This window comes from Ammospiza caudacuta, chromosome 10 (genome assembly GCF_027887145.1).
Source record: "Ammospiza caudacuta isolate bAmmCau1 chromosome 10, bAmmCau1.pri, whole genome shotgun sequence".
NCBI lineage: Eukaryota > Metazoa > Chordata > Aves > Passeriformes > Passerellidae > Ammospiza > Ammospiza caudacuta.
In genome coordinates this window covers 25,157,648-25,173,372 of record NC_080602.1, presented here as the reverse complement: position 1 = coordinate 25,173,372, position 15,725 = coordinate 25,157,648, and the positions used below count along the sequence as shown (strand labels likewise).

Here is a 15,725-nt window from a genome sequence, read left to right as displayed (position 1 = left end):
ATGTTTGACGGCTGCCTCCTGCCCCTCGTCCTGCTCTGTCTGCTGCTCTGCGGACTGGACGCCGGCACAGGTAGCGCTCCCAGCCGCCCCGGCTCCCCTTCCCCGGCGGCGCTGATAGGGTCCGGTCCCGGGCGGCAGCGTGCGGGCGCGGAGCGCTGGGCACGCACCGCATCCCCTGCGTGGCCGCGGTCCCAGCCCGCGGGATGAATTGCTCCAGGCTTTTGTATTTTCTTTTCCTGTCCTCCCGCTGCTGCTGTAGCGTTCCATGTGGAAAGCTGCTGACTGTCCTTGGCTGCTGCTGCGGCTCGCTCTGCTTTTCCCCTTCTCCCTGCAGATTTTTATTGGGGTTGGTGAAATGCGATGCTTGTGTCTGAGCTATATATATATATATATATTTTATATTTTTTTAATGATACAAGTAGCTTTAGCGTTTGCTCTGTTCCTCTCTTCCTGCACGCTTCTGTCTCTAATATATGTGTATATAGAGAGAAATAAATCGACGTGCTCCGCTGCTTCCATTGTCTGCGCAGCCCGTTCCCGGTTTCCAGCGGGGCTGTCTGCGCTGAAACCCGAGCGCGGGGCTGTCCCGGGGAGCGGGGGGTGCCGCAGCCCCCGGCCGCCCCGTCGGGCCGCAGCTCCGGGGTGCGAGCGCCTGAGCCTCTCTCCTTCTCGCCTGCAGCTGGCGGAGCGGAGCTGGAAGTGGTGATCCCGGAGCGAGTGCCGCTGGAGAAGATCCACCTGCTGCCGCCCGGAGGGGATCGCGGCGGCCCCCGGCGCCGGCGGGCAGCGGCGGAGCAGGACGAGGAGGAGGAGGCTGTGCTGCTCCGCCTGCCCGCCGCCGGCGCCGAGCTGTACCTGCACCTCCGCCGCGACCTGCGCTTCCTGGCCCGGGGCTTCGCGGTGGAGCAGCGGCGCGGGGAGGCGCGGCGGCCCCCGCGGGAGCGGCTCTGCTTCTACTCGGGACACGCTCTGAACCGCAGCGACTCCTTCGCCTCCCTCAGCACCTGCGCCGGGCTGGTACTGCCATCCCACCCTTCTTCCCCACCTCAGGGCTGGTGCTGCCATCCCACCCCGCTCCTTCCCTCAGGGCCCGCTCCTCCCCTCAGGGCCGGTGCTGCCATCCCGGCCCGCTCTCCCCTCAGGACCGGTGCTGCCATCGCACCCTTCTTCCTTTACTCAGGGCCGGTGCTGCCATCCCGGCCTGCTCCTCCCCTCAGGGCTGGTGCTGCCATCGCACCCTTCTTCCTTTCCTCAGGGCTGGTGCTGCCATCCCGGCCTGCTCCCTTCCTCAGGCCGGGTCCTGCCAGCCCGATGAGGCGGGATACCTGCCCTCAGGGAGGTGACTCTCCTGTCCCCTCGCCTCACTGTCCCCTCAGCTCCCAGGCCCTGCCAAGCACCGCCGCTGTCCCATGGTGGGTGTTCTGCCCACCCTGGCTCTCCCTGTGGAGTTGCCTCAGCCATCCCTGAGGGGCTCAGGCCCTGCAGTTCCATTGTGGGTGGGTGGCAGAACCCAAGGGTGCTGTAGAGGAGCCTCCTGATGGAAGAGAACATCTTGTGTCACTGTCCCCAGGCATGGGGCAGGTGGCTGTGTCCCGCTGGGGTGATTTGGTGCCATCCTGGCTGATGCTGTGGCAGCTCTGCAGCTGGCTCTTCCCAGGCTCCTGCTCTCAGTGTTGGGATGTTCGCTGTGGTCAGGGAGCAGCCAGTGCCCCAGCAGGGTCACAGGAACATCCCACTCAGGGGGGCTTTTCCCACCACAAGTGTCAGGATTTCTCTGCCCCAGGCTGTAGTTTCAGGTGGCTCTGCAGGGCCTGGCTCTCCTCTGAGCATCCCAGTAGGAGCAGGTGATCTTGTGTGGGACAGAAAGTTTCTCTGTGTTTGAGACTGATGCGTAAGACATTGAGTAGTTTGCAATTATTGTTGATAACTTTTAAAGTACTTCAGGAAGTCAGCGGGTCATTAGGCAGTGATTCCCAGCAGATGGTCCTGGAAGGTGTGCCTGTCAGCACAGACCTGATGGTGGAGATTTATCCTTAAAGCGTAGTGAGGAGCAGTTCATGCTCTGCCCTCGGGGTTCCTGCCTTCGTTCCGGAGCCATTTGAGGGCGCTGTGCCTCAGGATTAAAAAAACCCCAGCAAACAGAGATGCTGAGGTCTGAGTGGCACTGGAAGTTGAGCTGAGTTCCACCGAGAGCAGCTTAAAACTAATATCTCTAGTTCAAGCCTTAAATCACTAACAGCTCTATGCTTTTGCCACCAGGGATCAGGACCACTGTTTTGTTAATCCTGCTGGACTTCCAAAGCTGGAAAGCACAAACAAACAGAGGAGAAACCTTTAAAAAAAGAGGAATGTAGTTGTAGGCACAGTATTAACTGCCTGAGATCAGGGAATGGAGGAGGGGGTGATAAAGCTTGGCAAAATTCCCAGCAGGAAAGCTGAAAAAGAGACAAGACTAGTTAGTCTTAGCTCACTACTCAGCAAAAGTGAACAGCAATATTGCAGTACCTGTTTGGATCATGGCAATTCTAAGCAATGGCTAAATTGACATAACTGGGCTGGATCAGCCTGGAATCAGTGTGAAAGCTGCTGGTTTGTGCCAAAGCCCCTTGTGTTAGTGGCAGTCCTGGTAAAGCTCTGCTTGCCTTTGCCTTGGACCTGGTCCTGGCAGTGCTGTGGGCAGATGTGTTGAGAGAGAGCTGTTTCTGCATGTTGGGATATTCCTTTCCTGTTAGAGGAATCCATTCATCCTCTTCATCCAGATAATCACCAGGCATGGGAAAGGGCTAGAAGCAGGTGCATGGTACATTTGGATGAGTTAAGGTTAAAACACCCTTGTAAGCTCAAAACTAGAGAACAGAAAACTCCAGTGTCTTGAGGATTAGCCTGAACTTAAGATGGATGAAACTAAACTTAAGATGAACCTCATTAATTATTGAAATGGTTTCATTGAAATAATCCATACCCCCATGTAGATGAACTTTATTTTAGCTGAGTGGACCATTTTGGTTTCTTAAGTCTGTCTTCAAACATGAAACATCTCACATTTTAGGCTGTTTTCAGTGTTTACACAGTGGCCACACTAAACCAGCATACCTGTAGTGAAAGCTGTCTAATGTAGTGGTAAGATGTTTTCTGGGATCAGAGGAATCAAAAGTTTGCCCCAAATTGTCTAGGAAGTCTTTAATGTGCTATGAGTTGAGAGCAGGTGACTCTAGAGCCTAAAATTTTTTGCCTTCTAATCTGGCAATTTTAAAATACTAAGACCATCACTTAAAAAAAAAATATTTTCCCATTGCTTCCTTGAGCCCTGTTTGCTGCAGGAAGAATAAGACTTTGCCCTCAGCAGCAGCTTCACAGGTAGGACATGGGCCAGACCTGCTGGGCCAGAGGAAAGACCTGGGTAGTGGAAACCTTGCAGCCTGTTTGTGCTGGCATTTGTCTTGTGAGCAGTGCTAGTGCTGCAGTGGGGGTTTCCTGAAAATTCCAGCAGGGGAATGCTCATTGGACTCTGACTGGGTGATCAGGACATCTCCTTCAGAAAAGCTGCTTGCCAAGAGGTAGAGTGGGCAGTAATGCTGTGTCCTGATCTCCAGCTGGCTCAGGCCTTGCTGTAATCACATTCTCAGCCATGCCATAAATCATAGCAAAAGTGATAGAAAATGATCAGGGCGAGTGGAGTTCTAGTAAAAACAAAATCCCTGACACAGTGGCACGAAAGCTGAGCTGCAGCCAGGCTGAGCAATTGCTTCCTGGCGATGGGATCAGATTCCCAGTGTGGCATCTGAAGGTTGGGCCCTGGTTTTCAAGCTCTGCTGGCAGATGCTGCTGTTAACCTGTGTGTGGCTGCTGCAGCTCTGCTTTGGGAAGGGTGGCTGAGCTCTGTGAGCTCAGAGTGAGGTAAAAGCTGCTCTACCCAAGGTCTCACCATTGAAATACAGCTCAAGTGCTGGTGTGAGGATGCTCCAGTGCTCCCGTTCCTCGTGACAAGCTGGGAATGGAGCCTAGAGAGGCACAGGGTTCCTGGAAAGTGCTGCTGCCTTCCCCTTGGCAGTCCCGGCCTCTGGGGAGTGCAGCTGTGCCAGCACTTGGACTCTGGCCACAGCTCAGGGCTGCACTGCCCTGCCCTGCTGCTGGGCACTCACAGGCAGCTCTGCAGCCCTGGGACCATCACTACAGGACAGCAGCCAGTGCAGGAACTTTGTGTTTTGGAAAGTTCCAGCTTTGTAAGGCCACAGTTGAGTCACTGTCACGTGCTGAAGTGCTGGACTGCAGCATCAGCCCCTTAGAGCAGGTGTAGGCTTTTCATACCTGTACCTGCGTTTTGGAAACAGTTACAGTTTTGAGAGGGTCATGACTCCATGTCAAAATAAGCATTATAATTAGAAATTAAAAGAAACTCTTGAAAACTGTTCAGCAGCCAAAAGGTGACAATCACTGGGATGCATTTAAAGGCAGAGGTTTGATTCTAAATAACTTCCATTTTAAAACCCAGAGTCTTTGATCTTGGGTTCAGGATTGCTCTTTGTCTTGTCTCTATATAAGGTGGCATGTCCTTCTCAGTTGAATTAAGAGAATAGTTTGTGCCTCCTGTGTCTTGTCTCTAAATAAGGTGGCATGTCCTTCTCAGTTGAATTTAGAGAATAGTTTGTGCCTCCCTCCAGTTCAGGCTGGTTCATGGAGTTCTCCTGGAGAAGAGGAACAAGGATGCAGAAGAGGCTGCCGTGTGTCAGGGTTAGGCCAGTCTGGGTGTCAGGGGTGGGTGAGTGATGAAGTTGAGCACTTCCCTGGCGGCTCATCCTGTGCCACAGGTACCTTAGGCTGGTGGATTGCCAGTTTCACTGCAGAGGGAGCTGGTGCCTGGTTCAGAGAAGGTGCTGCAGCTCAGGGAGCTCCATCCTGGCCAGGAGCTCCCTGGAGTTTTCTGTGTGCACCAGGGCGGTGCTGCCCCGCAGGTGACTCGGGAGCCTCTGCTGCCGTGGGAAGCAGGGCAGAGCAGGCGTGTGGGGATTAAAGATGATACAATTTCCCCCGAGGAAACCTTCAGCTCCACTGAACTCTCCTGTCTGGGAGAGGAGCTGTCTGGCATTCATCCATAGCTGGGCCACAAGCTGAAAAGTTAAACCTCTTAAATTACTGTGCTGGGTTTCCTTGTGCTGGGATTTTCTTTCCTCTTCCACAGTGGACAAGAGGGAGAAGATGTTGGGGTTTCCTTGTCTAGCAGAGTTGGAGGCCAGGGCAGATATTCCTGGGTATGTTCTGCTCTCAGAACTGAGTGTAAACCTGAAATGACTCTGGAACAAGACTTAATTTAAAGCTCTTCTTTTCAATTTGCTTGAATTGCACTTTTAAATAATAACCAAGCAAAGCTGAAACATGTTTAATAAGGGTGGGACTAAAACCCACATGAAGTTTATTAAACTGTATTTGTGGGTTGTTTTGTTCTTCACTTTAAACATTAACTTCCTTTTAACTCTGAGGAAATGGTTAAACAACAATTTACAGCGTAACAGTTGAGAAATTGAGAAGGGGATGGAATTTGTCAGATGTTTAAATCTGTTCTCTTTTCAGCATGTTCTATGTATGTAACTAATGAACACTTAGGAGCAAGAGAAAAATCTGTTAAAGATTCAGCATTTCACAGATCTCCTTCAAAGATGTTGTGAAAATAAAAAGGGCTGGAAAAACAGTGTAACTGTTGGAGAGTATTAACATGTGGGAAGGTCGGGAACCATGTGCAGAGAGCACTGAGGATTTGGATCCCTGTTCTGAGCAAGCCCTGGAGCTGCAGCAGCTCCAGCAGCACTACCAGAGCACAGGGACAGAGCCAAGGAGGCAGGATGGGGTCACACAAAGGCTGTGCCACTGCCATTCCAGTGTCACTCTGTGAGGACCTGCCTCCTTTCCCTGCTGCATTTAGCCCAAGAAAAGCTCCACTGTAGCAGAGGAGTGGTACAAGAGTAGATGACAGTGAGCAGGTTGCTTGAGTGACCCCTGTGTGTGTGAAACCCTGGATAAGAGCACATGGGAATGTTCTGGTGGTGAGCAATGTTGAGCTGATTTCTAAAATAAGGATGTGAATTATCCTTAATGTGAAAGATCTTGCCACTGTTAGGCACAGTGGTGAGTGGGGCTGTAGTGGGAAGTGTGGATTATTGTTTGTTTTAATCAGCTTGTCAGTTTGCCTGCCTTTGGGGGGCTGAAATCATTCCAGCCTTTCCTGTTAGCAGAGCTGCAGGGCTCTGTCAGCTGCATGGTCTGGCCACACCAACTGTAAAATTAATGCAGATGGTGGTGAACTCCTGCACTCCTCTGAATTTTTGGGTTCCTGTGTCTCAGCTCCTCCAGGATGGTGGGGCTGGGCAGCTGCTTTTCCCAAAATTCAGCTATCCCAGGATCTGGCACAGCAGCAGGTCCTGGACTCCCACAGGGAGAGAAGGATGGGAGGGAGTATCCCAGCTCTTGATGTGCATCTCCCCAGGCAAATGGGAATTGGCAGGTCCAAAGCATTTCACTTAATTGGAGTGATTTCCTGGGATGTGGGAAAAGTAGCTCCAAGGGTTACCTGGTATTCTGTACTTTTACTTCCTTACTTCTTTTTACTTCCTTGTCTTCAAAATCCAAAGCCCTCTTCAGTCCCTCAACTCAGACAAGACAAGAAAAGCCCAGAGCCTCTGGTTTAGGGCTGATTTCTGATCTCTCATGCTGGGATTAGCACAAGGCAGGATCTGCAGGATTTGAGGGATGTAAATGAGGAATGCATTTCTTATGGAAAAAGCAAAATAATGACCAGACTATTTAAGTTGCAGGGTCCAAAAGATCTCCTTGGGCCAGCAGGTTTGGGGACTCTGCAGAACCCAACTGGCAAGTCTGGGGGAATTTTTAGCATTTTGAACTCCCTAGGGATGCTTTACAGGCCTCATCCTGCAAACCCTTCCTGCTTGAAACTCTATTTGCCTGTTCAGATTGAGCTTGAGATGCTTCCCAACGTATTCCAGGGTGAAGACTCATGGCTCTTTCTCTCCATAGGTTTCACAATTCCACAGCAAATGTGAAACATAAGTCTTTTCCAATGGTTTAAATTATTTTCACTCCTGATGCCAGAAAATTGGGATAATGTGGGGTGGTGATGAAACTGACTTCTTCTTACACGCTTTTGGCACCAGCTGAAATGGTTGGCAGTCTGTCAGGAGCTCTGGTGTGGCTTTTAGTACCATGGCACCAGATTTATAACCCTTCTTCTAAATAATTAAAACCTATATTAAAAAAGGGGGTTGGGGCTACCTCCCAGCTGGAAGATTGGAACAAGGAGGGGAAATAGTGGAGAACATCATAAAGGAGGCTGAAAGAACAAGTCACCAGAGCTTTTGCTGTCTCTGGAGCAACTCTGACAAAGCCCAACTTGTGATTTAAGTGAAAAGGCAGCGCTTTGGACACTCCAGGCAGAGGGGGTCTTGTAAACTGCTGAGCATTCTGTAGGCCCTAGGAATAATGTTGGGTTTTCTCTGTATGCAGGAAGTGCCAAGGCATTTTATCCTTAAGCAATTCTCTGTCCCAAGAGCAAGGTCTCTTTTGGAAGGCCCCAGAGAGGTGTCTCTTGTCACCTCAGAGACAGGGCACTGATTGTCTCTGCTGTGCTTTGCAGCCATGCCCAGTGGAGACACCAACTTTTACAGTTTTCTCTTTGTCCAAGCTCCCTTTGGAAATCAGTGACCCCTCCTGAGAGCCCCTGAATGCTGTTCAGTTCGTGTGGCTGTCAGAGGAGGAGAGCTCTCATTTCTGCTGCAGAAATTCCTCTTGCTGGAAATACTGGGCCAAAGGGATTTCCTGGGTGTACGTGAGGACGGGATTTGGCAGGGAGGTGTGGAAATGTGCAATATACAGTATGGATGTAATGTATATTATAAATCATACTAGTACAGTCAGCTGTTGAACATACAGCATTTGGATGTACGTGCAGAGCATTTCTTTGGAGAGTTGCCTGGCTGGCACAGAGTGTGGGGAGGGGGGACCAGGAAAGCCTGGCCTCTGTTTTTGTGTGCAGGATGGGTGCTGGAGCTCTCTGGAAGCACCTTTACCTCTCAGGTGCACAGTCCTGGCAGAGCAGATGAGCCCTTCTGTTGTTAACAGAAGTTAAATCCGACCTCAAGACTTCTCTCAAGGGGGAGGTACAGGGCAGAGCTGTGTTTTGAGCCTTTTAATTGCAATATAAATAATCACTGGATTAGTGCAATGAAAAATAAGAACTCCTCACTGCAAATACCCACTTTGTGCAACATGTTACAGCCTTGGTGTTGATTACTAAACCTGGAGGCTTTGTTAAGTTTTAAGGTGATAACTTTCCTTTCACTCTGTTCTTTTCATGCCAGAAAAGGAGTGGAAAAAGCATAAAAGAACCTTAAAAGCTCTGGGTTGTGAGCAGAGGAGGGCTCTCCTGGGGCAGAAGCTGGCTTCCAAAGGTGTTCTTGCCAGCCCTGCTGTAAGGTCTGGACTTGGTGCAAGGAAGGCAGGGATTTAGTGCTCTGACCTGGACCCTATGGAGTTATTTAGGCAGGGTCTTTGCCTTCCTAGTGTCACTTATTCCAGGAATGGTGGAAAATCCTGAAACTGGGGCAGTACAACAGTCCCTTCCTGACTTCACCTCTGAAACCCAACCCATGGCCTGCAGAGAGAGCAGAGCTGACTGTGTGGCCCCTAATGTAGTCAGGAAGAGGTGTTTGGTCCCAAAAATGCTGTGTGGCTCTGCAGGTCACACTTGCATCAGTTCACTCAGTGTTCCTTGTGAGGGTGGTGCCCACAGGGTGCAGGCAGTGTCACCTCTGTGCTCTGAGACAGTAAATGCCTTTCAATAGCAGGGTAGTCCTGGCAGCTGGAGAGGTGATTTTGAAGGGATTTCTGTTAACAGGATTTATTTGTCCTCATGTGAGCCGAGCATCTTGTAAAACACACATATTTGTGGCACTGTGTCTGGAGGGGGAGGAGGAAGGGAAAGCAAAAGTGTTGACAGGAATCCCCACCTTTCCTTTGTTCAGTGCATTGTTTCTAGTGCTCAGTAATATAAAAAGTAAACAAGAGAAGCAGATGAAGTTCTTTATTCTGTATTACACAGGCTGAACACAACCATCATCCCGTTGTTTCCTCACACTGCAAATGTGAGGAAATGATGGGATTATGGCTGTGAAATGACCTGGGTGAAATTTCCTGGGTTTCAGACCAGGCTGGATAGACAAGGCTTGGGCACCAAACTGATGGGGTTTTTTTTTGTTCTGTTTTGTGCACAGGTTGGCTACATCCAGCTTGGGTCAGAGCAGCTGCTGATCCAACCTGTGAATGCATCTGAGAGCTCCTTCAGTGGGAAGGAACATTTCATCAGGCGGAGACGATCCACCAAGCCTGGCCACCCCTCCAGGCCCCAGGGCCCTGAGGAGCACTGCAAGGTTGTGGCAGGTGAGCTTGGAGTGGCTCCAGAGAGCAGCCATGGCAATTCTGCTTGGATTTTGTGATTCTGGTGGGTGGGCAGCTGGGGCTGGGGAGGCATGGCACGTGTGGGTGAATCCTGTTTCTGCTTCAGGCTGGAGTCACATCACAGCCATGAGGTTATGCTCTAACACTGGACATGTGAGATGATAAATTCTGCTCTAATCTTGCAGTGTGACCACTGTTCAGGGAGGGATTCACTGGGTTTTTAGCAAAGGTTCAGGATTTTTAACTGAAGTCAGTGTTGATGGGGACTCTTCCATCTCGCCTTTCTTCTGGAGTTGTGCTGAGCAGGCAGGGATAGAATGGTGATCCTCACATTTCAGAGGGTGGAAAACATCATTTCACCTGCTTTGATATAATTGAATCACAAGTATCATCTGTGGAGTCCAACTCCAGGGATCCAGCTCATAATGGGATAAAGGGATATCTGGAGATGGAAGAGATGCACAGTTTGTCTTTCAGAGGAATCTGCTTTCTTTTTCAGCTTCTCATGCCATCATTCTTACTTCTGTGTAGGAGAGCACACAATCCATGTCAGGGTCAACTGAGCAGACTTTGTATTCTTTTATGGCTTTAAATTGCTTTTGTAAGAGCTTGTGTGCATTTGGAGCTACTAGATGTAGTTCAGAAGGTGACTTTTTTAAACTAGGAGCTTGATTTTGCTTTTTCTTTCTGGTGTTTGATTCATCAAACTTAAACTCTATCTGATAAAACAGCTGTTATACCATATATTATAATGTGCTATCATTTTTCAGGAGAAAATGGCCAACTCTGTTCATTGATCATATCCTGTCTTCTCCCACTTTCAAAGCTACACAGGCAAATTGCCAGCTGATATAAACTATTTTTTTGCTTCTTCAGAGTAATTAAATTTTATCATTTCTGGAATTCTCTCTGGGTGTGTTGCAGAGGGGGTATTTTTTATGCACTCTGTGAAATCTCTTCATTAGGTTGCAGTGTCCCTGTATTTTCTGCTCCTTTCATTCCTCTCCTGCCTTCTTCTGGATGGGTTCCATAAATGGAGCAGTGGGTTCTGCTGCTGGGGAGCAGGGCTGGGGGGATTTTCTGGGCACAGGAATGAGGATCACTGGTGTGGGAAGAGCTGAGTGCTCAGGGACAAGGGCTGCTGCTGGATGTGGAAGGTTGTGGCAGCAACAGGAGGCACAAAAATCTTCCTTGTGGGAGCAGCAGTGGAAGGGGCCTGAAGGAGCTCACTGGAGCAGGCAGGAGCCTGAAGTTTCCTTGTAAGGCTTTGTATCTCAGTTTTTGTATTTAACCACACCTATGCACCAGCAAAACAACCTGTGCCTGCTTCTGCAGTGGGTGCTGGTAAATCCTGCAGCCAGGACCTTTATTTTCTCCTGTGTGGAGCTGAGCTCTTAATAGTTCAGCAGGTTTATCATTCTCAGGGGTTCAGACTAAGCCAATCTGCCCTCTGATTCTCTGAGAGTGAAATCTTGGATCTGGTTACAGTTACAGATCCCTTATGTCTCTTTTCAGAGAAAACATCAGAATTCAGCACTGCTCTGATTTCCCAGCCAAGTTCTGTAGGTGCTGCAGCCCTGTGGTCACAGAAAATGCATTTCAGAATTCTTACACTGTAAAATGAGACAGCCATTAGTTAAAATCTGAATTGAACCAGGATCAGTCCAGGAAATGAGCCTCACCCTTTGGCCACTGAACCTTTTGACCTGTTTTCTAGGGGCAGGATGCTCCCTGTCCTTGGCAGAGCTGGAATTCCCTCCCTGAGAAGAGGAACTGAAGGAAGGAAACTGGGGAGACACTGGGTAATAATTACATGGCATCACAAAGGGAAAGAGGAGCTGAGTGAGCATGAAGGTACTGAAAGAAGACACTGATAAAAGAGCATTTCCAGTGGCACCTCCTGCTTCCTGAGGGCCTCTGGGGAGCCCCTGCTACACTGGAACAGAATTCCCATCCCTTGGGTGCTGACTTTTGCTGTGCTAGAAGGGAGCCAAGCCTTGCTTGGCAGTAGCCCTGATCTAAAATAATGCAATTGCTCATGGATTTCCCCCTTAAAGGCCGACCCCTGGATCTTTGTCATTGTTGAGGGACAGAAATGTAACTCATGGCTGTTAATAGGCTTAGCACATTAATGACCTAATTGCCTCCTGTCTGCTTTGGATTAACTTTTGTGCATAAGGAGTTTAGAAATGAAAAAATTAATCCTGTCTGACACACAAAAAGTCCATTTCTAATAAAACTGTGTGGAAGTGACCATCTAGGAGGGTGCTTCCAGAGTTTCTCCTGGGAAACTTTACAGTGAATCTCACCAATGTGGACTGGCCAGATTTGTACTAGAGGTTGTTTTCCAGTGGCTTAAAATTTGGCTCACCCAGGCTAAAACTTGGCAGGAAAGGTTGGAGGTTGTAAATACATGGGGATATTTCTATGCCAGACATTTAGGTACAAACCTTGTATTGTAGAATGACATAGACAGAAAAAGACAGGTCTGTGTAAATACAGTATAAAATGAGTATTTTTCAAGGGCACAGAACTGCCATGCTTGGGCATTTTTCAGTCCTTTACTGCTGTTCTTGTATTTTCTGAATACACAAGAATCACCTCTGTATGTATTTTCTTCTTCAAATTCTGTAATTCAGAGGTAGCTGGCATAATCTGGGGTTATTTGGGAATCAAAGCACAAAACATAAGATGAATTTTTAATGCTAACTATTGATCATGCCATAAAAATTTAAACAGGGCTAAATTGCTCAATGGCAAATTTCCTGTGATATATGAACTTAATAACTTGTAAAACAAAGGTGCTTGGTGATGTAATGTGTGAGCATTTGGAGGAGGAGCAGGAAAGCACTTTAGGAAGGCAAAATGAACTAAATTAGGAAGTGCTGCTGGGGGCACAGAGAGCACAGCTTTCCAAGGGCTGTGTTCCACCCACAGATGTGGTGCCCTCCCTGCAGACCCCAGCACTGGGAGGGGGAAAGTGGCTTGGGGCCAGGTAAAGCCATCAGGCTGGTTTGATAAGGGCTGGTTACAATCTCTAAAACAAGTCCCTTAGTCTGAGTGGTGTTACATGTCCTGCAGCACTCAAAATTATTTTTAGGTCTGCAGGAGAACTTTATGGGAGCCAAATTTCTCCTGGAATAATCTGTATAAGAGGATTAATCTGGCTGTAGTCAAGAATGGGAAAGTACTTAAGGTTTTGCATGACTGGATCCTTGAGATTTGAACCTGAAAGTGTCTGCTAATGGGTTAAAAAAATCCCAGAGCTGATGTTTTAATTCCTTTGTTTGAATTCCAAAGTGTTCCAGCAGCAAAGGAGGGATCCCATCACCATGGGCCAGGTGCTATTGTTAGTCATATGATATGTGAATATGTTTTATTTTTATCACCTGTCATCCAGCAAGAGAGAGAGAGTTCAAGTCACAATGCACATTTCTGCTCAGGCATGAACATGAGCCCCTGTGAGGCAAACACAAAACCTATTAAAAGGTTTCCAGGTGCACATGCAGTGAGGGGGAAGGAAGGGAAGGTTGGGTTTCACTTGCTCTGAGCAGGGAGTGGTGAGGAACGGGGGAAACAGCTCCACAGCAGTGATGGGAAACACCTCTCATCTCTGGACACTGGGCAGCATCTGCACACAGCTCCTGTCACACCCTGCTCTCACTTTAAACACCAGCTCTGACAACTTGCTTGTCAAAGGTCCTGGATGAGTGGTTTTGCTATGGAGAGAGTGGAGTCAAAGGGAGTTTTGTTTGCAGGCTTTAATAGATACAAGTAAGTTTCCCTGCAGAAGAGCCAGGCAGGAGAGAAAGATCTCTTTTTAAGGCATCATACATGATTTTTGCAGTGCCCAACCTCTGAGATAGAGCTTCTTTCATTGTCCTCTCTCTGTGAGCTTGGGACATATAATAAATGTTTCCATGTGACAATATCCACCACAGCCTCAGCTGCAGTAAATGGGTTATTTTTCTGAACTATCATGGAACAACAGTAGTTTAACTATTTACTGAGATTTGCATGTTTTCTTTGCCATCAGAGTCTATGAATAGGAAAACAATACAGTTTTTCTTACTTTTGAGAAGGTACCAGTGTTCAAGACAGAATCAAAGCATGTTGTGAAAGCATAGGAATCTCCTCTAACCATGTCATAAAGCTTTCTGTTTCTTCAGGAAAAGTAAGTTCTGTTACAACTTCTCCAAAGGTCTCCAGTGATGTATTAAAGTCTCCTTACATAGGAAGGATTTGATATAAAATACAGTCCAGGAGCACAAGAGAGAGCAGCTTGTCTTTGGACAGAAGGTTGTTATTTCATGTTTATGATATAGACCTCATAAATTACTCTTAAATGTGGGTTTGCTTTAAACCCTTTTGTCAGTTTAAATGAACCAGTTTTCCTTTCATGCAAATGTGCTGCACATACAGTGAAATAACAGGAAGATCAATATTTTAATTCACAAAATAACAACGTGTTGCTTCTCTGCACAGTTACTTTGCAACCTGTTTTAACAATTTATCAAAGCTGGTAATAATTTAAGTAAGTGCTGGTGTACAGGTATCAAATGTAGGGAATGCTTTCCCTGAGCAGGTATAAATCTTAAACACATGTTACTGCTAGGTTGCATTTCCCCATCTTTAATCATTGTCTCCTAGCTGTGTTTTCTCTGCAGGTTTGACTTGGCCTGAAAGAGCAGTTGTTATGGCCAAAAACATGTGCACTAAAAATAGAGAGATGTAATGCAACCTGTATTAGTCCATATTAGGAAGCAGCTGTTGGAGAATTAAAGCAGATTTCAACAATGGGCTCCACAGAAGATGTAATGTGATTAAGTGTTTGCAAGCACAGGAGGATTCCCTGTATCAGGAACTCAGCACTGTGCCCATGGGAGTGTGTCTCACTTCTGTGGATAAATCCCTTGGTTTTTCCAGGTCCCTTCTCTTCCTGACGGGGAGTCTGGGTTTTCCCTGCAAGCCTGTGATTGTTTCCTCATGGCTGGTAAACAGCAGCCTCCTGCAGCAGTCTGGCACTCAGAAGTGTCCTTTTCCATCACTTGTGGCAGGTGAGGCTTTACTGCAGGTCTGTTCTGGATGATTCCCTCAGTGTGGATCATGAGGAGTGAGAGGGACTCCAGGTTCTCCTCCCTCTGCTGTCAAGGCCAAAAAGAGACACAAAAAGGAAATGTAAATGTACATAGTGGATGGATTTCTTTCCTTTCCAGAGCAGCTGTGCTGCTCCTTTGCTTGGTTCCTGATAAAGCTGAGTGCTGGTTGGCATTGAAATCCAGCCTGGCAGGTGGTGATGAGCTCCATTGTCAGTGTCCACTGTCCTTGTCTCAGGACATTCATGGATATTCCATGGTCATATATTCATGATTAGATTTCATTCTGGCTAGAAAAGCAGAGAGTTAGTTCCTGGACTAAGGTGGATTGCTCATCTTTTAGGTGTCTTTGCTTCTTCCATGTTATCACTGTCCATAGCTCAAGCCATGCTCACTGTGCCTGCTCCTGCTCCACTAAATTGTTTTATTTATGTGCCATGAGTCCTTGTTTGTGCCACCAGGAAAGTGTCCTTTCCATGGCACATGGGTGTGCACAATCCAGGAGGTGGGACTGACTCTCTGAATCCTGGTGATAAATTGAACCCTTGAGCAGAGATCACAGTGCTTATCCTGACCTGCCATTAAAACAAAGCCCTCATGAGTTGTGTTGATGACTGAGTTTGTTTTGCAGAAGAATAAGGTTTTAACTGGTATGTCCAAGCCACAGATTAGCTTGGATAACAATCCTTGCAGCAAAATCTGTGGTGTTTTGAGATGCAGCTCAGAGTTCATGACTTCTGTCTCAAGTTCTTGTTTGCTGCTTTGCCAGAGAAATAGTCATGAACTTGTGATTTAGTATGAAAGTGACTGTTTGGGAGAAAAAAAATAAACAAAAAAAACCCCAAAGCAAAACAAGGCCATTTTTGGAAGGTGAATTAGGGAATAATGGATCATTCTGCTCTGCAATAATTTTTGCTAGCAGTTGATGCCTGATTTTGCCATTCCAGTTAGAGAGAAACTGGAGATGCAGTTTTGTAGGACAGAGCATTAAAAATGAGAGGACAGCTCTCAGTCTGTAATCAGCTGTTCTTTCAATAAGCAACCATTTGTAATTCCTGAACTTCAGGCAATCCTCTGGCATCAGCTGGCTGTGGTAAATCTGAAATTCCAAGGTTTTGGTGGAGATATAACAGGCCAGGGTACAGAGATAATTCTTGTGCTGCATCC

The 15,725-nt window shown here is 47.7% G+C and overlaps 1 protein-coding gene across 1 annotated transcript in view; it reads left to right on the top strand.

Annotated features, from left to right (window-relative positions):
- The window catches only part of ADAMTS17 (ADAM metallopeptidase with thrombospondin type 1 motif 17), a 151,548-nt gene continuing 135,823 nt past the window's right edge, over positions 1-15,725 (top strand). The window contains exons 1-3 of the mRNA XM_058811469.1: positions 1-70; positions 680-1,017; positions 9,279-9,444. Coding sequence (XP_058667452.1) covers positions 1-70; positions 680-1,017; positions 9,279-9,444 — 574 coding nt within the window. The remainder of the gene's footprint in view (positions 71-679; positions 1,018-9,278; positions 9,445-15,725) is intronic.